The sequence below is a fragment of the Narcine bancroftii genome, chromosome 9 (genome assembly GCF_036971445.1).
Source record: "Narcine bancroftii isolate sNarBan1 chromosome 9, sNarBan1.hap1, whole genome shotgun sequence".
Taxonomy (NCBI): domain Eukaryota; kingdom Metazoa; phylum Chordata; class Chondrichthyes; order Torpediniformes; family Narcinidae; genus Narcine; species Narcine bancroftii.
In genome coordinates, this window is record NC_091477.1 from 26,448,013 (window position 1) to 26,474,063 (window position 26,051).

General features: G+C 38.2%; 1 protein-coding gene across 10 annotated transcripts in view; it reads right to left on the reverse strand.

Moving 5' to 3' along the window:
- Positions 1–26,051, reverse strand: part of LOC138743336 (collagen alpha-1(XXIII) chain-like) — a 112,053-nt gene that overhangs the window by 22,945 nt on the left and 63,057 nt on the right. For all 10 annotated transcript variants that reach the window (XM_069898532.1, XM_069898530.1, XM_069898529.1 and 7 more), the window contains 3 exons: positions 20,604–20,630; positions 17,404–17,430; positions 15,140–15,229 (listed from right to left, as the gene is read on the reverse strand). In XM_069898532.1, the coding sequence (XP_069754633.1) occupies positions 15,140–15,229; positions 17,404–17,430; positions 20,604–20,630 (144 nt within the window). The remainder of the gene's footprint in view (positions 1–15,139; positions 15,230–17,403; positions 17,431–20,603; positions 20,631–26,051) is intronic.

A 26,051-nucleotide genomic window follows, 5' to 3' on the forward strand; every position in this document is an offset into this window, starting at 1 on the left:
TATTCATACTTACGAGGAAATCACTACCTGGAGTGCTTCTTCAACCTTTCCATCACAGTCTATTAACTAATGTTCTTTCTTCATCTTTCTCATCTCTCATAGAAATTTGTAACTTAGGAGTGATAATTTAAAAATTAACTTCATTTTTCAGACATACAGCATGGTAACAGGCCCTTCCAGCCCACGAGCCTGTGCCACCCAAATTAACCTACAACTCCCATACGTTTTAAACGGTGGGAGGAAACTGGAGCACCCAGAGGACACACACGCAGGCACGGGAAGAACAAATAATCTCCTTACAGGCATCGGCGGATTTGAACCTGGGTTGCTGGTGCGATAACAACATTGCGCTAACTAGTACGCTTAACCGCCTGTGTCTAATGATTAGACAGTATCGAAAAATCAATGTGGTGAGGGTAGCCTCTATATCTCCATGGTCAAATGGCTCCACAAGAAGAAGAAATGGACCAAATGCAGCAAGGAAAGGGAGTGAAGCAGCTCCCAAAAGACAATGGGGCCACAGCAATTCATATCTCATACCTTTGTATCTACTGGGCTATTCCCTTTCCTCTTGCAGTAATACATCAAGCACACAGCAGGAAATCAGTGATTTTTCACTGGTTGATGAGGTCCAGCTGCTACCTTTGGCTTTCAGGAGAAAAGCCTGGAGTACTAATTAGTTCTATAAGTGATCTGACCTTGGATTAGCATGCAAGACCAGCTGTTTCTCACACAGACTTAGCATGATATCATTAGCCTATTCTGTGCACGATTTTACCTTTTGCTGCGTTGCCTGCAAGGATTGTGGCGGCAGATTCAATAATTTTTAGGAGTGCACTGGATAAATATTTAAGAAGGATATCAGTTACAGGGCTTCAATGAAGAACAGAAAAGCAGAATATCTTTCAGAATAGATTGATTATGATACACTGAAATTTTCTGTATTAAAAAAAATAACATGGATTATGTTTCATATATCACCACATCTTGATGCATTTGCTTACATGGTTGTCAATCTTTATAAGATGTGAAACATTTCAGACTGATGTGAGAAAGCAATATAAATTATTCCTGCTATACGGAACATCTTTCTGCATATCAGCCTGTGTGCTTATGTTGATAATCAGTGAGGGGGAGACGTTGTTTCCTATTCATACTGATTGTGGCCTTCTGATGAGAAAGTCAAAGATCCAGTTGGTGGGGGGAGGGGAGGGGGGTGGGGGGGGGGAAAAACAGAGGCCTAGAGTTTGTAGCTTCTTGAATAATAGTATTGAAGGCTGAGCTGCAGTCGAATAAGAGCAGCTGAAAGTATGAGTTGCTGTTTTCGAGGTGATCCAGAGCTGAGTGGAGAGACAGTGATATTGTATCTGCTGTGCAGCAATTGTGACATCAGGCAAATTGTAGTGGGTCCAGATTTTTTTTTTAAGGTACGTGTTAATTCTGGCCATGACCAGTTTCTCAAAGCATTTCATCACAGAAGTTAGGGCTATTAGGCGGTAGTTGTTGAGGCAGCTCACATTACTTTTCTTGGGTACCGGGAGGTCATCAAAGACTCTCGTAAGCTGGTTGCATGACTGCCTGGTATGGAGGCACCAACCCTCGAGACAAGAATAAACTCCAGAAGGTTGTTAACTCAGCCTGCAATGTCATTAGCACCAGAATTCACTCCATCGAGGACATCCACATGAGGCAGTGTCTTAAAAGAGCAGCCTCTATCCTCAAAGACCCCCACCACCCAGGCCATGCCCTTTTCACTCTGCTACCATCGGGAAAAAGGTACAGGAGCCTGAAGACGAGCACTCAGCAGCACAAGGACAGCTTCTTCCCCGCTGCCATCGATTCCTGAATAATCAATGAACCAAAGACACTGCCTGACTTTTCGTGCACTATTATTTTAATTTTTTTTATAGTAATGTGGTAAAATGGTTATAATATGAATGTTTGCTCTGTGATACTGCCGCAAAACACTGAATTTCATGACTTGTTCATGACAATAAATTCAGATTTTGTGAATGAAAGAAGATAGGTGGAGGGTAAGTAGTGTTGAGGAAGCAAGGTGTCTGCTGAGGAACTTGGATTGGTTGGGAGAATGGGCAAATGGCAGTTAGAATTAAGCATAGGGAAGTGGTTATGCACTTCGGTCAAAGGAATAAAGGTGTGGACTATTTTCAAATGCGATGTTAGGATTAATTTCAAGAGGACTAAAGTATAAAGCAAAGATGTAATGGTGCAGCTTTATAAAGGCATTCATCAGACCACATTTGAAATACTGCAAACAGCTTTGGACCCCATTTCTGAGGAAGGAGATGTGCTGGTTTTGGAGAAGATACAAGGAAAAATTTCTTCAGCCAGAGAGTGGTGAATCTTACCGCAGAGAGCTGTGGCAGTTGTTATTGGATATATGTAAATTAGAGGTTGATAGGTTCTTGGTCAGTAAAGGTGTCCAAGGTTATGGTGAGAAGGGAGGATAAAGGGGTTGAAAGGAAAAATACATCAACCATATAAGCATTACATAATATGACCTGATTCAGCTCCTAAGTCTTATGGTCTTAAATAATTGTAGTTATTGTCAAAACAAAATGTCCTTTCATTTGATTGGCTTTGCACGCCAATGAGAAAAACTGTAATTTTCCACAGATGAGCCCCACTGAATTTCAGCAGCGACACCCTGCATTACCTTAATAAAAACAGAAGGTAACTGATGATCTGTCTGGTCAAACTGTGGTATTCAAAACCAGCATATTCAGTGCCCTCCCTAATGCTTGGGACAAAGACACTGCTTTCCTTTATTTTCCCCTGTGGTCCACATTTGTAAACTTGTAATTGAAAAACTCACATGTAATTAAAGTGCACATTCCAAATTTTATTCAAAGTTATTTGTTTCCATTTTAGTTTGGCCATGTAGAAATTACAGCAGTTTTTCTTATACATAGTCCCCTCACTTCAGTGCAACATAATGTTTGGGACATATGACTTCACAGATGTTTGTGAATACTCAGGTATGTTTAATGGCTTCATTGGTCAGGTATCAGAGAGCTGGGCTTGCTTCTAAACTTTTGATCACCTTTGGAGTTTGTGGTTGCCAATTTCCAACATGAGGACCAGAGTTGTGCCAATGAAAATCAAAGAAGCCATTTGAGGCTGAAAAATGAGAATAAAACAGTAAGAGATATTGCCTACACTTTACGATTACCAAAATCAACAGGATGGAACATCATTAAGATGAAATAGCGTACCAGTGAGCTCAGTAATCGTAAAGGGGCTGGTATTCCAAGGAAGACCTCCACTATTGATGACAGAAGAATTCTCATCATAATGAAGAAAAATCCCCAAATGTATGTCTGATAGATCAGAAACACTCTTCAAGAGACAGGTGTGGACGGGTCAATGACTACGGTCTGCAGAAGACATCATGTTCAGAAATGCAGAGGCTACACTGCAAGATGCAAACCACTAGTTAGCCACAGAAAGGATGGTCACATTACAGTTTGTCAAGAAGTATTTAAAAGAGCCTGCATAATTCTGAAAAAGGTCTTGTGGACAGATGAGACCAAGATGAACCTGTATCAGAGTGATGGCAAGAGCAAAGTGTGGAGGCATAAAGGAACTGCCCAAGATCCAAAGCTTACCACCTCAGCTGTGGTGTGGTGGGATTGTTATGGACTCGGCATGTATGGCTGGCACAGATATTAGATGATGTAACTGATAATGGCAGTAGCAAAATGAATTCTGAAGTGTAGAGAAACATCTTATTTGCTCGTTCGAGCAAATGCCTCCAAACTCATTGGATGGCTTTTCATCCAACAGTCAGACAATGATCCCAAATATACTGCTAAAGCAACAAAGTTTTTCAAAGCTAAAAACTGGAAAAATTCTTGAATGGCCAAGTCATTCTCCTGATTTAAATCCAATTGAGCGTGCCTTCCATATGCTGAAGAGAAAATGTAAGGGAACAAGCCCCTGTTACAAGCAGGAGCTGAAGATGGCCGCAGTAGAGACCTGGCAGAGCAACACCAGAGAAGATACTCAGCACCTTGCCTATGAATCACAGACTTGCATGAAAGGGATATGCAACAAAACATTAAACACGACTACTACTATTGCTTATGTCCCAAACCTAATGGTGCCCTGACATGGTCTACATGGTTAAACCAAAATGTATACAAATAACCTTGAATAAAATCTGGAATGTGCACTTTAATTACATGTGAATTGTTTGTTACAAATTTAAAATGGTGGAGCACAGGGGAAAATAAAGAAAAAAAGTGTCTTTGAGAACACTGTAGGTCCCATCCATTTTAAGCTTTTGCTGTTGTTTCAAGCCTCCTTCGAGCTCTTCAACATTAAACTCTGACCTGAATAATATCTCAAGTACTTCCCCATCCACCTTTCCTGTAATCATCATCCAACATGTCCCAGATCAAAATGCAGCAGGTTAAGACACTAACATTCAATATCTGAAACCAAACCTCAATATCACAATTCCATTGTCTGAATGAACCTCCAACTTTTCAACTCAGCTGGTTTATAAACATCCTTCCAAATGTAATTGGGTAAAGGTTACTCTTTATTTTCTATAGATGCTGTGTAACTTGCTGAGTTTCTCCACCACTTCTGTGTTTAGGATACATCTTCAAACTGAGGAAGTTGAAGACGCTTAGATAAATAATTTTATCAAAAATAATGTTTCTATATTTTCACAATTTAGATTCAATTAATAACATTCTTTTTGACAGATCAGAATATATTGACAAGACTGCATAGAAGTGTAGTGGTTAGCACAACAGTGGGTTCAAATCCAGCGTTTTCTGTAAAGAGTTTGTACATTTCCCCATGTCTGCATGGATTTCCCCTGGATTCTCCAGTTCCCTCCCACATTCCAAAAAATTATGGAATTAGTAGGTTAAGATTATGAGTAGGCAATATTTGGGCAGTTCGGGCTCATGCACCAGTAGGGTCTGTAACCGTTCTGTATCTCTAAAAATTAAAAAAAACATTAATAGGAAATTATTTGTACTCAAGACACAAATAATTGTCTGAAATTATGTTTAAACCTATTTACAAATTATTTACGAGTTTAATTTATGCAATTCAAGTTTTAAAATAACAAGTTTTCTTACCATCCAATTTATGAACTCCAAGTTGACTGAATAGAAAATGTTCTCTCAAAGTAAAGGCAGAAGACAGCAAGGGGAGATATATTATGCATCATTATTTTAGAGATAATTAATTTTTGGGAGTTTTAGAGTTAAAGAACATTCCATATGAAATGAATACACATGCAACTTTTTAGACTTAATACAATTAAATATCCTCTAGATGTACCCATTCAGTATTTATTTTTCATGCGCTAACTGGCATTTTATGAATTATGAGTTGACTTTCAAAAAGAAAAATCATTGTCTTTAATGTGGGAAAGAAAATCAAATAATTTTCCTGTCCAAGTCTGAAAGAAGCATTAGGCAGTTTACTTATATTTGCAAAATAACCATTTTCAAGTCCAAACTTATCTGTCACATATCCTTGGTACAATGAGAATGGCTCTCTGTGAACAACCGAACTTTGTCAACTTTACCGTTCATACAGCCTTATAAAGTAGAATGGAAAAAGCACAATTTCAGAGGACAGAGTTCAAATAGTAAAGGTGAGCTAATACAAAGTAAGGCCAGTGTGGGAGCACTATTGCACAGTTCATTCAAGAGCTTGTTGGCTGTGGGGAATAAACTGTCTTTGAGCTTGTTGGTGTGTGATTTCTTGATTTTTCTCCTTGATGGGAGGAGGGGGACAAGACTGTGTCCTAGGAGTGATGGTCCTTTAGTATGCTGCTTCCTTACCAAGTCATTGGGAGATATAGATGTATGAAGAAGGAAGTTTGCATGATTTTCTTGGCAGCATTCACCACCTTTTGAAACTTCCAATAAGGCAAAGCAACTCCCATACATACTATCGTGAGTCCGACGAGTAGGCTTTTGATGGTGCACCTCAAGAAGATGTTCAAAAGCTGAACTTCCTTGGTTTTCTAAGAAAGTAGAGGGATTGCTGTGCTCTCCTGACTGTCAGGTCATTGGAAATGTTTATTCCCAAGACCTATTTACTCCCTCCATTTCAGTGTCCTTGATGTAGTCAGGGACAGATCTGCCCCTCATCTAAATTATGTAATGCGCATTGAAAGAACCAAAGACTTGTTGATCCAAACCAAGGCTTTTATTAACTAAAAGACTTGAGCATCACAAGTAGGTTGACTAGTCCAGAATTACCTGGTCTGGGTGGGAGCAATCCTTTAAGACCTACCAGTAGGTGTGGCTACACACCAATCACAGTCATCCTACACTACCATCTGTACATATACACATTGGTGATAGAATCTGTACTATCACATTCACCCCTTCTTTGAGCCGACCCCAGGGTGGATGGAGGTTAGGGGCTGTACCTGTCAGGGGGCCTGACCATCTGGCATGACCGCTGTGATGCCGGGATAGGGGTCGCCGGAGTCGTGTCGCTGGGTGCGGCCACTGCTTCGCTCAATTCCCCCACGGCGTTGTCGACATTCTGGACTGGTCGACCTACTTGTGATATGCTCCAGTCTTTTAGTTAATAAAATTGTAATGCGCGTCGAAAGAACCAAAGACTTGTTGATCCAAACCAAGGCTTTTATTAACTAAAAGACTGGAGCATATCACAAGTAGGTCAACCAGTCCAGAATGACCTGGTCTGGGTGGAGCAATCCTTTAAGACCTGCCAGTAGGTGTGGCTACACTCTCAGCCAATCACAGTCATCCTACACTACCATCTGTACATATGTACATGTACACATTGGTGACAGAATCTGTACTATCACAAATTATATGATCATCTCCTTTATCTTGACGTTGAGAAAGAGGTTGTTACCATGTGATTAGAATTTCAATCTCCATTATGTGTTCCGTCTCATCATTATTTCATTCTCACCCTATGATTGTGGTGTCAACAGCAAGTTTGAAGATGACTATCTCCCCTACTCCCTCCCTGTTCTATAACTTCCCTGACACCAGGATGCTTTGTCTGTGATTCATTGCAATGCATGTCCAATGGTGCAATTTTCCTTTGGACAAGGCACAAAAAAGCTGAAAATAATATTTGTTATAGAATATATTTTTACGTATCATTCCCATTTTGAATTGATTTCTGAACATTTTCTTCCCAAACAAACTGAAATCACTTTGAGAGTTTTTCAAGTAAACATGATGGAGAGATTGATTAATTCCATACAGCTGTGCTTTATTTACCTGAAAATTGGATCCAACAGCACAAACATCTTGCAAAGACAAAGGCTAACTGCAGGCAACTGAACTCTTTAAATCAAAACCACACTGATAAATACAATTGGATAGAAAAGAGATAACAAGCTATGGGGATTTTGGACCTTACTATTCAGCATAATAAACTAGTGTGAGGATAGAAACTGACTTTAAAGCAATAAATATGCAAGAAACTTGGCAACATTTTAACGTATAAGTGACAACAGGGAAAATGAATTTTACGTTACCTTCATTGACTAAGACCAATTGTGAAAAAACCTTACATTCTACTCATTTTAATTTTCAACACAAACTCATCCCAGCACTTAATACCAGCAGTTCTAAGCTTGTTTGATCACTGCTGGACATAGAGGTAAATGTGTTAATTTAAAGAACTAGATTAACTGTATTAAAGATAGCTAGTTTTTAAAAATTGTTACAGCTCTTGAAATACATGGAAGATAATAAAACATCTGCCTGACAAGAAAACATAATAGTGTGACAAAACTCGGGAAGCATGAAATGGGGTCTTTGGCAAATTGATCTATTTGCCCAGAAATGTGGAGCTGACAAATTGAGGCAGCTACAGATTTTTCATAATGTTTCACAAGGCAGTTCAGTTAATTTCTATGATCAGCTCTTTTTGCTGCAGAAATGTGCTGGTCTATGCACTGGAGAAAAAAACCTGCTGAAGGTTCATGCTCCACCGTGGCAAATTGTGAAACTGAAGTAAGCCTGGCCATTTGTGCTTCTGTCCAAGTTTGCCACGTTGATTGCCAGGGACAGCTCGGGTTCAATAACTACCTGACAGAATACTGGCATTCATAAGCACACACCCATCCCAACCATACTTTAAAAAAAAGTGCACTGGTTGTACGCCCCATTCCAGAAACCTGGTGTGCATTCTTCTTCCCACTGCTGGAGATCCCACCACAATGCAGCACTGATCTCACCCACTCAGCTTGGAATGGAATGAACTGCTCAGGCAATGTGGAGTGGGATGGGTCAGGCTGAATGGTGGGCAGCCCCCTAACACTTTGATAACGTCCAATGGTTGTCGCTGGGGTGTGCTGATTAGTTGTACAAAGAGAGGGGAAAACAATGCCTTCCGTTTTATTCAGCTAGGGGTTGTGAGAGGCTGCAGGATCCACATGATCGATCAACATGTGGAGACGCTGCTGCCAGTCTCAGCAACAGCACACACTCATCTAGTTGGCTAGCTTGCAGACCTCATATCTCAACACTGAGCAGTAACACCTTTTGATCAGGGTTAAACAGGAAAGTCTGATGCTGTGGCTGTAGTGCAACACACAAAATTGCTGGAGAAACTCAGCAGGTCATACAGCATGAATAGGAAGTAAGGGATAACCAACCTTTATCAAGGAATGAGCAATAAAGAGGCAGGTGCATGAATGAAAAGGTGGGGGGAGGAGAGGAGAGAGGAAGGGGTACAGGACAACAGGTCATAAATGGATATGGGTGGGAGGGGAGAAGAGAAAAAAAGCAGAGGTGGTAGGGGAGAGGTAGCTCTGAATGACGAGGGAAAGAAAAAAAAGTAGGGAGCTGGAGGATAGGACAAAGAGGGATGAGGACAGAGAGAGAGCGAGAGAGAGAGACACTCAGGGCAGGGGTTAAACTGAGTAGCTGATGTTAATGCTGTGTGGTTGGAGAGTGCCCAGGCAGAATATTAGGTGTTGATTCTCCAATGTGCAGGTAGCCTTGGTTTGGCGGTGAAGCTGTGAATAACCTCTAATCCAAAACCAGCCCTCACAGGCAGCCATTGCTTCAGTGACTCACTCTCAGTGAGCCTTTCAGCAACAACTGCTGGAACAGCAGCTAAAGGCTGATCCCTTAACTATGTTCTCAGCATAGCAGCAAGGAGAATAGGGGTTCATGCTAGATTCCTTTACTGCCATTAATGCATCTCTCTACATACAATACTATATTCATCATGTAACATTATTCGTCGGGGAATTGCTAGATACAAGCTCAAAGAGAAAAAAAGCACAACACTTGGAAAAGAGCAACAGGATTCAACAAATTAAATGTTAATTTCTGGAAAACAATCATGATTGACGAACCTATTGGAGTTTTTTTGATGACATAATTAATGGAATGCACCAAGGGAAAACCAATTAACCTAAATATTGTCCTCCAGGAAAACCTAAATTAACCTAAATATTGTCCTTTAACTTTATTCTAGTTTGTCTATCTCTTTTAGAAATTTGTAATTTTCAATTAGATTTTCTCTTGTCCTTTTAAATTCTATTGGCTATAAACACACTTGAACTAATTTCTATTCATACGGCAGTATCATCATCCCAAAGATCGATCTGTTGAACCTGTTACCTCCTCCTGGAGAACTAGTTGCTGAATTTATCTAAGGGGAGGAAATTAATAAATTTTCAAAGGGAAAAGCAGAGGAACATGGTACTGGACAGATGATCAGCTGCCATTGCATTGAACGGGAAGGAGACTCAAAGGCTGAATCATTCACTATTGCTCCCATTTTCTATGTTTTTATTCCATAGCGCTCTTTCCTGGGAACATATCTTGAGAATTCAGCAAGCTTATATCCAACAAAGCAAGAGTGGAGCCTGAAGAGGGAATGACCCTAGTAGCCTCAACATGAACTCTGTCTTCAGATTTAAAAAAAACTTATTCTCTTAATCAGCCGACAAATGTCTAGCAATCTATGATACTGGAAACACTGGGAAGTCTGCACAAATGCAAAGGGAAATCCAAGCACTGAACAATGATGGCAGATGGGACTTCGTAAATTACAAGTTGTAATTTAAACATTACATCCACAACCAGAGGAATGAATAGGTAAAACCTCCAGTAAACAATACCTAAGGGGATTGGTAAATGCTGGATAAATGAATTTGCTGGTTGCTTGACATTGCATGTTGCTTGATTGATGAACTGATCACTAAGAGTACCAATTTTAAACTTTCATATTTTTTAACCCATTTATTTTCTGCGATTATTTTTGTCAGTTGCTTGAGGGTGCCAGTTGCTTGAATTCCGGATAACAGGAATTTTACAGTAGCTCGCAAAGAAATCTTTACAATAGTTTCTCATATTTAAGCTTTTTTTATGTTTTAGTATGAAATTTTGGAGGATAATAAAATAGAACTCATAAATCTCTTCAGAATAGTTGAAGACAAAATTCTCTTCCACCATGAAAGTGAATGGATAATTATGCTCTTTTCACAAAGTTGAACCAATAGGTGATTGGTAACTGCATTTGGTTATGTTGGGCAAAACTATGACATCAAAGCCCAGGCTTTTGAGACAGCAAAAGCAGAGGTGATGGGTGAAAGTGAAAGTGAAGTACTGTAAAAAAAAATGACAATGGTATTAAAAGACAAAAAAAAATTATATGTATTGATTGATGGTGAGGGAGAACAGTATGCTGTGATGTTTTTTTTTGGATATTTATATTTCATTCCAATGCTTATGCTGGACATTGGTAATTTTGCTTGCTATATATATATATTGCTATATATATATTTTTAAAAAATGCATATTTGTTGATTCTACTGGTTCACAATCCATGCAATCAGTCCTGAATGTTCATTCAGGATTGGAATTACAATTTCCTTCATTATCATTTGTACATTTCCTACTCTTCAGTTCTAAAGTGTTGCTGTTCAACATTGAGACAAATGCATAAAGTTGGAATGAATTTGTAAAAGCTGAAGGAAGAATATAACTGAAACCACTGAAATCATAGAGGTGCTGTAAAAATGGGATGAAAAATAGATAGTTTTGAACTAGATGTACACCTCCCAAATGGTGCTGAAATTCTCATTAATGCTTTGGTTAAATCTAGGTCTGGATTTCCAAACTGCTAATCTGTCTCCCTTCTTTCATCTTCTCCATACTTGAAACTATTTATGCTGCCTGTATTCTCACTTGCACCGAGTGCTTTTCAAGCACCACCTTTGTGCTTACTGGCTTACATTCACTCTTGGTCAAACAAAACTCTGACTTTCATCCAATGTCTTCAAATTCTTCTGTGATCTCAATGTCCTCTAGCACTGCAACCTCCAAGATGATTCTGATCCATGACAATGGTGGAAACCAGTCAATGAAAGATAAAGACAAGTCTGAAACTTTTAACATCTTCAATTCTTCTTGAAGGTCCCAATGCCAAAGAAGCCAGTGTGATCCATGGCACACAATAAATAGCAAGGAACAGTTGCCAGCAGTGGATACTGCATAAGTTAGAGACCCCACAATATCCTGAGTTCAGAACCAGCTGTGCCTCTGGCCATTCCATTCCAGTACAGCTATTGGAGTGGGATCTACTCAGTAATGTGGAAAATCACCCAGCATGTCCTGTCCACAAAAGGTGAGGCAGTCCAATGTAATTAAACCTTATCAATCAACTCTCAATTATCTGCAAAATGATAGAGGGGCTGTGGACAGTGTTTTGAAGTGGTATTTACTCTCTAATAACCTGTCACTGATGCTCAGTTTGGGTTTTGCCAGGCCTCGTTACAGTATTTATTCTCTCTTCTCCAAGATCTTCCTTAAACTCATCTAACAATAAAGATTGTCAGCATTTTCTTCTTACACCAATGATGCAGTTTACAGTAAATTATTGAAGCAGAGGCTGAATATTTGCAACACTTGAAAAAATAATAAAAGCAGAGTGCCTCTAATGCGCTTGAATCGCAAACATCAAGCTTGTAAGATAGTGCGTGCTTGGTGTGATTCAATTGTTTCCATAATTAGGCTTTGAGTAAAATTGCAGTATCTCTGCAAGTACTTTCAAAATCATCTCAAAATCTGGCACGGAAATAGAATTAGCCACAAAACAGGCAAGTCTGTATTTAATTTAGGCTTCACTGTGACCAGTCAACAAATCTTTCAAAAACAGTTTGTTTCATTCAGTTAACAAACTTCCAAAGCATCATTATAATTACATTATATTATTTCTGCAGGATATATTTTTAAAATATGATTCAGATGTGTGAGGGTACAGAATTGAAAGTTCAAGAATACAAGTACAGTGTGGCAAGCAAGTCATAAAATTGTGCTATTTATATTAGACCTGAATTCAATCCTGCAAACTCAACTAGAACAAAACAGATATGTGATGTATTGCACTCCCAGGATACTACTGCCTGCTGCCATCCCAATTACACCGTTTTATGATTTAAGCGGTGCCTGCCAAAGCTGGAAAAAGACCCCCAAGACTATCTGAAAACACAGCTTGTACTGAGACCTTGGGCTCTATAACTAGCTCCAGGCCAGTAGATCAGCAAATTTTATTCACAGTTTTGATTTTATAGGAGACTTTCCCTTTAAATATTTTTACTGAGTTTAACATATAAACTTACATAAAAAATTTAAGGAAACATATAACAAGTCATCTCATATATAGATAAGTACAAAAAAATGGATGGAACTTCATTAGACAGTTCCTTAATCCACATGAGAAACAAATTATTGAATTAATCTATGATAACCATGTTGAAACCCATATTTGCCAAATTAATTCAAATAAAAATTGATAAAAGGAAAAAAACCTAAAAACTAAATCTACCCCCACCGTCTAATCAAGGTAACCTTCGTATAAGAAAAGGAAAATTGTGGATCGGATAGCGATCTCCAGACATCGGACAGAGAATCTTCAAACATTCAAAATTCTTAATTCTTGCAATCATGACAGTATTCTATGAATGGACCCCACATTTTTACAAATTGAAACTTCTTATCTTTAATGTTGTATCTAACTTTCTCCAAGCTTCAGTAGGATATTACATCATGTAACTACTGTGTATGGGTAGATGAAGAGTCATCTTTCCATTTCAATAGAATTGCTTATCTGGCTATCAGCGTGGTAAAGGCTAAAACTTTCTCCTGGTTGCAGACAGAAATATATCTGGCTCACATGGGAAACCAAACAAAGCAATTAATTGACATGGTTCTATTTTGATCTTAAAAATTGTTGATAAAGTTTGGAAAGAGTCATTCCAAAATCTCTCTAAATTTGGGCACTCCCAAAACATATGGATTGGTGAAGCTTCAAAAAATTTTACACTTCTCACATAGTAGATCAATATTTGCACAAAAATGAGATTTGGACATATGTATTCTATGTACCACCTTAAAATGTAATAAGCAATGCCTTGCACAAAATGAAGAATCATTAATCAAGCTAAGAGTGGAGAACCAATCATCAGCTGAAAATATTATGTTAAAATCTCATTCCCAATCATTCTTAATCCCAACCAATGAGTCTGATTTTAAATCCAATAAATCACTGTAAAGCAATAAAACCCATCTTCAAAAGACTAAAAGGAATGGAGGATTATCACTTCCAAATTTTAGATTATATTATTGGGTGATTAATATAGATAATTTACTTTTATTATTACATTTTGATAAATTAGTGAATCAACCCTAGGTAGAAATAGATCTGAAGTTTGCCAGAAAAAAATCTATGATGGCAATTTTAGGATCTTTTGTATAATTTTCATTTTCTAAATTGACTCATAATGTGTTATTGAGAAAGGGGGCTCAATTTAGAAACTTCTTTGGGCTTAATAATTTTTCTCTGTCTGGTCCCATTCTAGACAATCATCTTTTTCAGCTGTCTCTGCTGGACGTAGGTTTCAAGGAATGGTATAGATTAGGTATCCAAAGTTATAGGATCCTTTTATTCAAGCTAACATTGCCTCTTCTGAACAATTATTAGCCAAATTTAATCTTTCTAATAGACATTTTTTTAGATATTTACATTAGATATTTTGTTCAGTCCAAGCTTTATGTTTTTCCTCGAATCTTAAATAATAATATCCTTGATTCATTTTTTTCTAGGAGACTTTCCATATTGACAAGTTTCCATATTGCACCTTCTACACGCTTTGGCATTATCGGCATCAGTTTGCTTCTACCATTGTTGGTTTATTTTGAATAAAGGAATAGGCTCTACATCAGTCAGCCTTTCAGAAGACAACAGATAGGAACAGAGATAATTTCAGCACAGAGATATACTGGGCCCGTCATTTTCAGATCTGTTGGTCTGTAATCCCTAAGGAAGTTGTTTTGGTCTCTAGAGCCACTTGTGACAGGACATGTTGCTTCCTAAGATCAGGTCTGCTAAAGTACTACTAAAGTCATCACAGGTTTGAATCTCTCCAATGGCTCCTTTCAAAATAACTTTGGGAATGTATAGTCATGTATCCCCACTCTAACACACCATCAAAATACCGATCCTTCAATTCTCAACTTTCCCATGAATACTGAAAAATATAGAGACTGGCATCCCTCAACATTGACTGTACACAAGTTGGCTTCAGGTGCCCAAACCCTAGCCAGAGAATTTATCGACAGAATTACTTTTTTATTGATGAGCAGATAGTGAATGATGATAGAAACAGGAGCATGCAGGTTTCTGCACAGGATCTTGCTGACTCATTTTGCATCTATCTACCACCCAACCAATCCCAAGTCCCACTACTTCCCCACAAATTTTTAGACAAAAGTGCCTGTGATCAAATCAAATCAATTATGTTACATGGTGAAAACTCTTGCCTATATAATGTGGATTCTAAGCATTTTCTTGTAATGCTTAGAGTCATTATTTAATGACCATGGATGAATATGAAATACAGTTAATAACACTGGCACAAATTAGGCTGCCACTGGTCTAACCAGAAAATCAGGAAGGTATCTAGTATTTGCTGGTTAATTATCAAGTGCTTTTGTCACCATGCCTTAGTGAAGCCCACCCCCCAATTATTGTTCATTGGTAATCATTTAAAATAAAATCTGACAAGTAAGAATTAATTACATAAAATAGTGAACTTAGTTTATATCTGCTTTGTAATAAACTTCCTTACTGGAACTCCTGGAAATCCACGTGAACCATCTTTTCCTGAAATTCCTTGAGCACCTGGAGAACCTGCTGGTCCAGAGTAACCTTGATCACCCTGCACAATAATTCAAAAAAGGTAATATTTAGTAATATTTAATAAAAGATAATATTTTAACAAGTGGATGTAGCATCAGAGTATCCTGAATCATTCAATCTGGCAGACAAGATGGAGAGCTGTTAAAAGAGGAAATGAGGCCCTTAGATTTATTATTTGAGGCTTAAAGTACAAATTCAAGGAAGTTAAGACAAGACTTTAGACCACATCATTTACACTTCTTTGTGGTATTTAATTCTGGACTTCATTCTGGGCAAAGTCTTTTGTTTATTCACTTGCGATCTGGGTGGCACTGGGAAGACCAGATTTAGTTCCTTTTTCAGTTGCCCTTTAAAAACTGGTGATAAAGCTGACTCCCGCATCACGGAAGGGTATAAGGCTTTAGATTTGACCCAGCAATTGGCAGCATACTTAGAATAGCATTTAATCCATTGAAAACATTTAAAATTAACAAAATGAAATTAATATATTTTTCTAAATAATTAAAATATTTTAAGTGATAATAGAGAATAGATAATAGAGAAACAATTTAAGGTGTTCACTTTCCTTTCCAGATGTCCCAAAGCGGTTTAGAATCGACTGAAGTGTGGATAGTGTTATGAGCCCAGAGGACTCCAAAACCCAGCAGCAATAGAAATTCACCAAGGCAATGGTTACTTAATCAAAAGTTGCTTATAATTTTCTTTAAACATAATTACAGGATCAATCTTTAAATTATTACTATTAATTTAATTTCTAATTCTAAGCACACGTGTATGTTCAGGAAAGTTCTTTGTTTCACAGTCCATTCATTCACTTCTCACTCCTCCAAATTCACCAGTATCAGGCAATTCTTGTACTGTGAACAGAATATAACATTTATGATTCTTCAACAAGCTTTGGTGCTTAAAGTTAAATGGTTACCACTCAGGAAGGTTTTTGTTGGTTTTAGAGAGAGATTTGTTGCTCGTTGGACACACACAAACTGATTTCCTCCAATCAGTCACTTCAGTATCTTGCTGAAGAAATTTGCCCCATCGTGGGTTTTCCAAATGATAACCTCTTCTTCCAGGTCACCACAGAGTTCCTCTTGCTTCCCTTATTTCAGGAGAAACACCCTAGCCATTAATTTCCTCTTGTAAGGACTACAAGGGGTTTGAACAGGTTGAACTCAGAACTCACAACCCGTCTTCAGAATGGGGTTTTTCAATAAGCCAACCAGCTTGCCATTTTTCAGCCTCAACTGCTACTATAGAACTGACTTCTCTCTCTCTCTCTCTCTTTCTTAGAGAAGAATCCTGTTTGTTCTTTCCTCTTTCTGCTTGTAAAAACCAAGGCTCCAAACCCAATCGTTGAAAGATCTTATCAGCACTTGAGCCTGGACTTTTCCATTTGCACCTGCTTTTGAAATTCTTTCCAAAGCAGTTCCATTGTCTTTTGCAAAGCCAACCAGGGCCAAAATATCTGGCTTCAGCAAAGCTCTTGAAGTTTAAATAAGATGTCTTTTGTGAAGTGTTACTGTGTTTGAGAAGTGACCTACACTAAACCCCCATAATCTATCTTTTTTAAAGACATATCTATATATAATATATAATATAACCTGTAACAATGGCAATGCACAACACATGGCAATCAATTTATACACAGTAAGATCTCTAAAATGTAATGCTAACCATGCTAGATAATCAGTTTGAGTGAAGCTGAAGAATGAGTTTTAAATAGAACAACATGGATAAAGTCTTTGGTCTTCATGACATTGCTATGGCAGGAAGAGAGCAAAGGTTAGGCTTGATGTTCTATGTCAAAGAGAGAACCTCCAACTTTGTGAAACCACCTCAATACTGCACATTTTCTGTTCAAATATGACATTCTATTTTTGACATATATATAGACAGCCATTAATCCACTTTTATAGCAGCACATTCTTATCACCATAAAGAACAAGTAGACTGAAATACTAAAAGCATTTCATCTATGAACATTTAAAATATTTTTATTCTATGATAAAAATATTCAGCTTTTTGAAATATGGAATAGACAAGAGGTTTTGGAGCATCAAAGGATAGAACGTGCAGGGTGATGTTTTGGGTGCTAGGGCAACAACTGAAAAAAGGAATCTGAGCAACAAGGACAAATGACAAATTGAAACCTTTTATTAAATAAGTATAAATACTGCACACATGAAAATTCTCTACCTTTTCTCCTTTTGGTCCAGGAAGGCCCTAGAGAAAAAAATAACACTTGTATTAATGCATATTTTACTTGATTCCTTTTTTGAATGCCTTATGGTAATTATTTACCATCAACAAGATTAAGCTCTTGGGACCTAAAAAATTAAATAGATTAGCCTTTTTGCCACCCAGTCACAATTTCCTCAGATGCAATGTTACATGCACAGTAATGCTTCCGCCATTTGTTTAGGAAACTGGAAAGAGATTTGGGGTAAATTAGTAAATATTCCCCAAGGATTAAGAACAATTTAATTTGCTTTCCAGCATATATATTTATTATAGGATGAAGGAACACAAGAATTTAAGAGCTACAGTAATTTAGGTAAATGGGACCCTAAAAGGACAAGGATAAATTAATCCAGATGGATTTTAAAGTGGAAAAGTGAGAGGTGTACAATTTTGAATCAGAGATACACTGCAATTGTGTGAGCTCAGAATTAAGAAACAGAAATATTGTAGATTACCCAATACACAAAAATGAGGAATAGTGAGGCAGAAAGTAATGGAATACTGCTGTTTTTTTGTTCTCAAGGGGTGTTGGAGCTGTATATAGTCTTCCTCATATATAGTGTAGCGTTATCAGTGCCGGATTAAGGTATCTTTGTTTTCATCTTCGTGCAGCGGCTATAAGATACCACACTGATAGTCTGTGTTAAAAATCCAGATTAAAGGTGGTAATTGGCTAAAATCGCTAACCTTAAATTTAATTGGAGCTACAAAACCCTGGCATCACCCTCTCAGAAACATTCCCACCATTTTCTGTTTTTCTTTCCCCCAGACTTCCATTATTTACATTTTAAACACTTTCAATGGGATATGTTCACTTGCAATTAGGAAGGTGTTTTCTAGCTCAGTGGCACGTAGCAGGCATGTCTTCATTTATCAAACATTACATTTCTCCAAACAAAGAGGTAATGAAAATATTATTTTCTCAGGCAAGTTAAATAATGGTAAATCATTTACACTAACAATTCATTAGTTAATGGACAAAATAGCTACTTAGTTAAATAAGCAAAATTATTTATGAATAAATGGAAATTTTAGCCCTTGGCAAAGAACAACAGCTTCAAAAAATTATAATGCACAAATGTGCATTTACAATATAAGTGCACATCTAGCTTTCTGAATAATATTTTCTCAACAAACTTATGAAGTTAGGGATATATCACTAATTATTTACACAACAGCCAACATATAAAACAAAAAAAAACAATCTGTTGAGTCAAGTGACAACCGCTGGGGCCGGGGGCAGGGGGAGTGGGGGTGGTGGTGGTGGTTGGTAGAGAGAAGAATGAATTTGGCAATATTTTGGGTTATACTTCATCAAGCAAGACAGATCATAGAGAAGGGAGATGGTCAGAAGGAGGAGAGTCTGGGAAGGGGGATTATATAGCCAGTGGGGATGGTGAACGATGGAGGAATGAAAAATGATGGACAGATAAGAAGGCTGAGGGGTAGAGTTGAGAGACAGAGGCAGGTGATTGATAGGTGATCCTCTTCTAGCCCCTGCCTCACCCCTCCCACACTCCCCTCCTTATACTGGTTATCTCCTCTCTCCATGATCAGTCTTGATGAATGGTTTTAACCCTAAATCTTGATATCCAACTGATAGCCATCAACTTGCAGAGTTCTTCTAGCAAATTCTTATTCCAGATTCCAACACCTGTAGTCTTTTATGTCTCCAAACAACATATAACAGTCATTGAAGCTGCATTTTCTGGATTAAGTCGCTTTTCCAGAAAACGTTCCAAGTGAAATTGAATTTGAAAATAAGGTCTGTGAAGTTACATCGGGGAAGTACATGGGTAGTGGAAAGGGAAATGTTGAGTCCATTCAAATCTTTGTTGATCAGATCTTCGAAAAGATGGTGGTTTGTTTGTTTCCCTGGTTTTTCTATCACTCCCTTAATCCATCATCCATTCTCTTATTTTTATGTCTTTGCCTAGGATATTGCATTCATCCACTCCTCATCTAAACCTTTCCTCTTTTAATCTCTCAATGTGAATACTTCATTGATAAGGCAGTACATGATTTAATTGAATTGTTCACCAAAATCCCAGTTGTCCTGCTCTAACATTATTGTTGCCTTTTTCCAGAAAATTTATAGGTTAAAAAAAAACAACTCATGGAATAAGCCATGAGATGCCTTGCTCCTGAGTAATGTGGCCCATTAAATGTGGAGGTTGGCTAGATTGTTCATTTTACTTTCCAAAATCTCCAAGTTGATGCTCAACAATAAATGTTAAAGTTTAGCTCACTGCAGTTTTTTACATTATCGGATTCAGATGGAACACAAGTTTACTGCAGTACCACTAACAAGCTTCTGAATGAGAGAATTAAGGAGAAATGAGCCCAGACAAAATTCTGTAAAATTGTTTGGAAGATTTGTGTGCCCAAATTAGCACTGGACTGTAAAAGCTACAATGCCCACATCTACCTGACTACCAACAGATCCAGGTTCAACTATCAAGTTCCCATCATCCTCCGTCTCAATGGCTCTAGTCCCAATCTTAAATTCTCCCAACTCAGCCTCTGATTCACTGATCTAACACTGGACTAAAGCCCTGATACATCTTTCATCCCACCCCCCCTCCATAACACAACCCCTCGCCCCCCAGAAACTCAATTGTATTCTCTGCAGGGTGAAAGATGTTAAAAATAGTTTCAAGTGTTGGATCTACTTACAACACATTTTCTTGTGTTTTGAAGCATAAAAAGAAATTTAAATCTGGAGTGAGGGACTCAGGGAGGTCTTAAGAGAACAGACAAGAAAAGGAAATGTATTGAGAAATCAACAGTACCAAAGTCTGCTCCAATGTGCTTGAAATTTGAACACTTACCAAAATCAGTTTATGTTTAGTTATAAAGATCTTGATTTAAGAAAAGTTTACTACATTTTATACAGGGAAATTAAAAAAATAATGAATAACATTAAAATGATACAATTACAACAATAGATTAATATTAACTCGCAAAATTTCTAGTAAACAACGAAAACCTATTCCTGCAAAATGGAAATTTTCAGTAAGAAAATATTTGATTTTGGCTTTAATCTTTAGTTATTTAAACAAAATTGTATTTTTCTATTGTCTACTCTTTCCAATAGCAGGTAACAGAAAAATAAAGCAGGATTCTTTTGAACACATATACCAGAAGGTACCTACTGGCTTTCCATCCAATCCAAGAGGGCCCTAGAATCCAAAAGCAAAACAAAAAATTAGGATGATTGGATTATTAAATTGTCAGAATATATCAACATGGCTAAGTACACAGAGAACTTGGAATCTACGGTATATTCCTTGATTTACAAATGATGAATGAAATTTTTCAGTTTTGTACTTTATTAATTGATACAGTCAGTAAAATTCAATGTGAAAAACTCCAAAAAATTCAGTTTGAAAATTCATGTAGATGTATTTAAAAGACAACACTTGCATAGAAAGGTATTATTGACACATATTAGAACAACATAATGATCAATAAGTGGGAGTAACTCCATTAAAATGTTATTAAAATGAGCATCAAATGAAATTTTTTTACTGTTCTTTTATTGTGCCTGTAAAACAATTAACCATTTTGAATGGAGTCTTCTGATTTTTAGAGGATCTGCAGACTGCCATAGATGAACCAAATTCAGGGATAATGATCTGTTGTAACCAACCGTCTGAGAACTGAGCAAGTGAACGAGAGATAAATATGTTCAGCAAAATTCCTACCATTTTCACTCTGACTAAAGACACAGAATTGTCAGCTGTGCACTAATACAGTACTGTGTTCAGAAGTCAGTTGAGCCAAAAAGAAAGTAAGAACCAATAAAGAATTTACTCATGTTCTCAGAGTAAAGCCATACATAGTACCATTAATTCACTGAAAATCTTGATTTGCAGCGCACCAGTTCAAAAATATTTTAAGAACACCTCTATTTCTTTTATACATTTCCTGCACTAAACATTCTCAAAAAACTGTAATATCACAACTATTTTCTATTTATCTCCTCAAATAACACTGTTCGTTTCTTCTAAAGCACCAGCAATTGGAGACATACAAGTTTCATATAACCATAAACATATAACCATTTACAGCACAGAAACAGGCCAGTTCGGCCTTTCTAGTCCATGCTGAACAATTTCTCCCACCTAGTCCCACTGGCTTGCATTCAGCCCATAACTCTCTATACCTCTCCCATCCATATACCTATCCAACTTTTCCTTGAATATTAACATTGAACTCGCTTCTACCACCTCTGCCGGAAGTTCATTCCACAACCCACCATCCTCTGCTTGAAGAAATTCCCCCTCATGTTTCCCTTAATCTTTTCCCCTTTTACTCTTAATCCATGTCCTCTTATTTGAATCTCCCCCACTCTCAATGGAAAAAGCCTATCCACATTGACCCTATCTGCCCCCCTGATAATTTTGAATACCTCTATCAAATCACCCTTCAATCGTCTACGTTCAAGGGAATAAGGTCTCAGCCTGCTCAACCTTTCCCTGTAACTCAAACCCCGGCAACATTCTCATAAACCTCCTCTGCACTCTGTATTCTGATTATATCCTATTTGTAATTCGGCGACCAAAACTGCACACAGTATTCCAAATTTGGCCTCACCAATGCCTTATTCAACTTCAACATATCATCCCAACTCTTGTATTCAATACTCTGATTTATGAAAGCCAACATAGCAAATACCTTCTTCACCACCCTATGGGTTTCCTTCTCTAGTTGCTGAAATATTTCCAGTCGAAATATTGCAACGCTAGAATAATAGCCTCAGCAAGTAATAAATATCTATGAGACACTTTTAACCATTAGAATAGAAATATTAATTTCAGCCCATGAGTCTGTGCTATCCAATTTACACCCCATTAACCTGGTACATTTTGAATGGTGGGAAGAAACTGGAGCCCCCGGAGAAAACCCACACAGACACGGGGAGAATGTACAAACTCCTTACAGACAGAGAGGGATTTGAACCCTGGTCTGGTCCCGATCACTGGCACTCTAAAGGTGCTGCGCTAACCACTATGCCAACCTTGCCGGCCCTAACCTCAGGTACAAAATTCAATACGTACACAAGCACATTTATTATAAAAGAATTGTTTCAAAATATTAAAATCTAGAAAATATGTGAAGCCTTTTGGTGATTGCCCTCTGGCAATTCACAACTGGTCATGGTTAATGGCTAGGTGCTGATACAAGAGTTTGTGGTGTATTTGATTTCAAGGGCCATTACTGCTCAGAACATTCCCACCTTACCAGACATCCTCACATAACGTGCTTTCAAATTGCAGCAACCAGACAGCCCTTCTGGTACCTGGGTGTGATTAGTGGGTCATGGGTGCAGAATAAACCTTTCAAATTGCAGCCAGTCCTACCTGATAAATCACCAACCCAGCAATTTAAGGAAAATCCCGCCCCGCAATGACGCAGTGAGTGATGTGTCACGCACTCACTGGAAGTATCGGCCGTCAGTCATCCCCTCCCCACCAGTCGTCAGTAGCCCCCTCATCAGTTGCCACACCCCCACCATCCATCACCCCCCCCCCCAGTAACAGGCTGCTGCTGCGAATGACGGGGTGGGGTGGGGTGTGGTTACTGCCGCAATGTGCTGCTCTGGTTTGCGGCAACAGCTCAATGCGAGAGTGCGGGAGCAATGGCCATCTTCCTTACCCATAAACCCCCATGCAGCTGGAACTACTCTGGCACTGGCAGAGCAGTTCCAGTTGCCTGTGGGATTACGGGTAAGGAAGATGGTCATTGCTCCCGCACTCCCTCATTAAGCCATCGCCACAAACCGGAGCGGCGCTCACAGTAGCGGCACATCGCGGACCCCACCCCCCGATCGCAGCAGCCAATCTCCCCCTGATCACGGCAGTGGCACTTCAGTCAGGGGTTTCTCTGTGATGCATGCATGCAAGTGCTGATGTCACCAGAGTAACCGGGTTGGCCATTTCCCCTTTCAAACCGCAAGAGCAGGACGCCCGGGTATGTTTTACTGGGTTCCCTGACCACCTCTGAGATAGATCAGGGACTCGGTTGGATTCTGATCGGGTTGACCCAGTTGAACCCTTTCAAATCACCTAGGTCAATAACTGTTCAAATTGCTTGGTTAACCCCGTTTTACATGGTAGTTTGAAAGGGCCTACAGATTTCTAACAAAGGTAAACCAGTTTTCCCTTTGTAACCTCACTCCCTGCAAGCATTCATATGAAGTTAACTAATTCAGGTTCTTTTCCAGGGTCAGTAAGGTTTAGCTATTCACTTAGTAAACTCGGAAGCTATTTAGAAAATTTGCAAAACTATCTAAACTAAAAAAAATCGCATGCAACTTTCACTTTCATTTTGTCTCTTTTCGTGTATTAAAGGAACCTGCAGTCATACAGAATTAGAAATTAAACAGGCATTGATTTTCAAGAATTTACCCTTATTTCATGAATCTTAATATTGATAGTTAGCTCTCAGTTAGTACCCAGAATCAAAAATAAATTTTCATGTCAACAGTAATACTATCAGTTATAATTTATTTTAAGAACAGCTACTGCCCACATTCACATCCCAACAAGAGTTCTCAGAATGCTACATTTTTCGACTAAGTTGCTTTTTTATACACGGCTTGGGTAAACCACCAGTGCTTATCATTCTCTTTGCAAGTAATGGCCAGAGCTGCTCTTTGCCCGTGATACTCAAAAAATGTGTTGTATGCAATCTGCTCCAGCAGAAAGAGATGAGGAGACTGTTTGTTCACTGCTAAAAAACCACTTCTTTTTTTACACCACTGTAATTGTGAATATTTTTATTAACCATCTTTCATATTTGTTATCTCTCTATACTGCAACATGTATGCCATTGGAATTGTTTTTCCCCCACAATCTGTTGGGCAGCAGCAAGTAAGAATTTCAGGCATATGTACATTGTACTTACATGCATGACAATAAATTTGGTATCAAATACTGAAGCAGGAGAATGAGAGAAGACAAATGGCCAGGATAGTGTGGAGTACTGTGAGAATGGAGTGTGTATACAGTCAATTTATGCAAACAACAGCAGAGTACAGTTTCTAGGTGAACTTCCATAATATTTTAACTCCATCCTTTTCTCTTGAGAATTGTATTTATCATCTTCCCCGTCAATGCTGGTCTCGGGACTGGATTTTTTGGTGACAAGTCCAACTTTCTCACCACTGCATTAAGCTGATTCTCCCAAGCCCTGAATTATCTCTCTTTAGGCATTAGTTATATAGAAGTCCAAGATGGTTTTGGGATGTGAGGATGGCCAGAGCAGGGAAACCTAAGGTACGCATATTTAATTCTACTAAATCTCGAGATATCAGCACAGAATATCACTGCACGGACACCCAGTTAAAGGAATTAGCAATCTAATGACTGCCCATTGGATCATAAATAAAGTAAAACACAAAAACCTTTATAAGGCAAAAGTAAAAGTGCAAATGTAGTTTTTACCTTTGCTATATAAAGGACACTGTTTGACCTGGTGAGTTTTTCCAGCTTTGTGTTTTCACTTAAGGTCAAAAATAATATCCCTTAAACTGACAAGCTTTCAAACCATTTAAATGTATCAAACAAATCCACATTGACTTATTCTGTTTATGCATTGGGAGTAAGTAGTTGTGAAAGTAAGAAGAATGTGAGAAGGTACTTGGTATGAAGAAAGGAAAGAAAGCTGAGTAGGTTTATAGAGGGAAAACCACTCTAAAGACCATTGAATGATGCAATGGCAGATGGTAATCGTTTCAAGTAGAAGGGGTGAGGGGAATTATGCACACATATACATGCAGGCATCCAAAATCACAAACAGTTTATTAAGCCCATTTATCTCATAATATACATTTATGCCTTTTTCCTTTTATATCTCCTCCCTTACATTGCTGAACAATGAACAAGGACCAGAACTAAACTCAGTCTTGTTTATGAATTTCTCTCTGACCTCTAACAAAGAATCTACAGACCAAAGACAGACTAGGTGGCACTGGTGCTAATGGCCCAAGTATGTAATTCTCAGGAACACTTGGATCTTCCTTCCAGGCCTTTGACTTTGTCAGTAAAATCAGGCTTAGTTTCTGAAGACTAACGACCTTCCCGTGGTTCCTTACACCTAAGTAAAGATGCATGAATCTGATGTGAAATGAACTTGTCTTCCACTTTAACCTACTTCTGTCTCCAGAGCCCCTCTACCAAGCTATTGTACATGAATAATAGGTGTGAGAAAGTTTAGATGTCAAGAGAAGGCCCAAAAGTCCTGTTCTGTGCTGTATATTATTCTAAATGCCAATTGGTACTTTACAGCCTATCCCGGGGTCTGGTAGATCTAGTTCTTGGGAAGTCATTAGTCTCATTACACAGATAGACAGATTCAATAAACTGTAGTCATGCCACCTGCATCAAGCTCAGTCTATATTTTAAAAAAAATGCCTTATAACTTTGTGAACCTTGCAAACGTGTTTTTATTTCAGAAAGGAAGATGAGTTCTTCCTATCATACTTTCAGAGGGGGTTAGGAAGACAACGTGGAGTTTGGAAATAGCTGGCTGATCTGAATAGGTTAGATTATTTTATTTCAACTTTGCACCCATATTTTTCATTATGAAAAATCAGG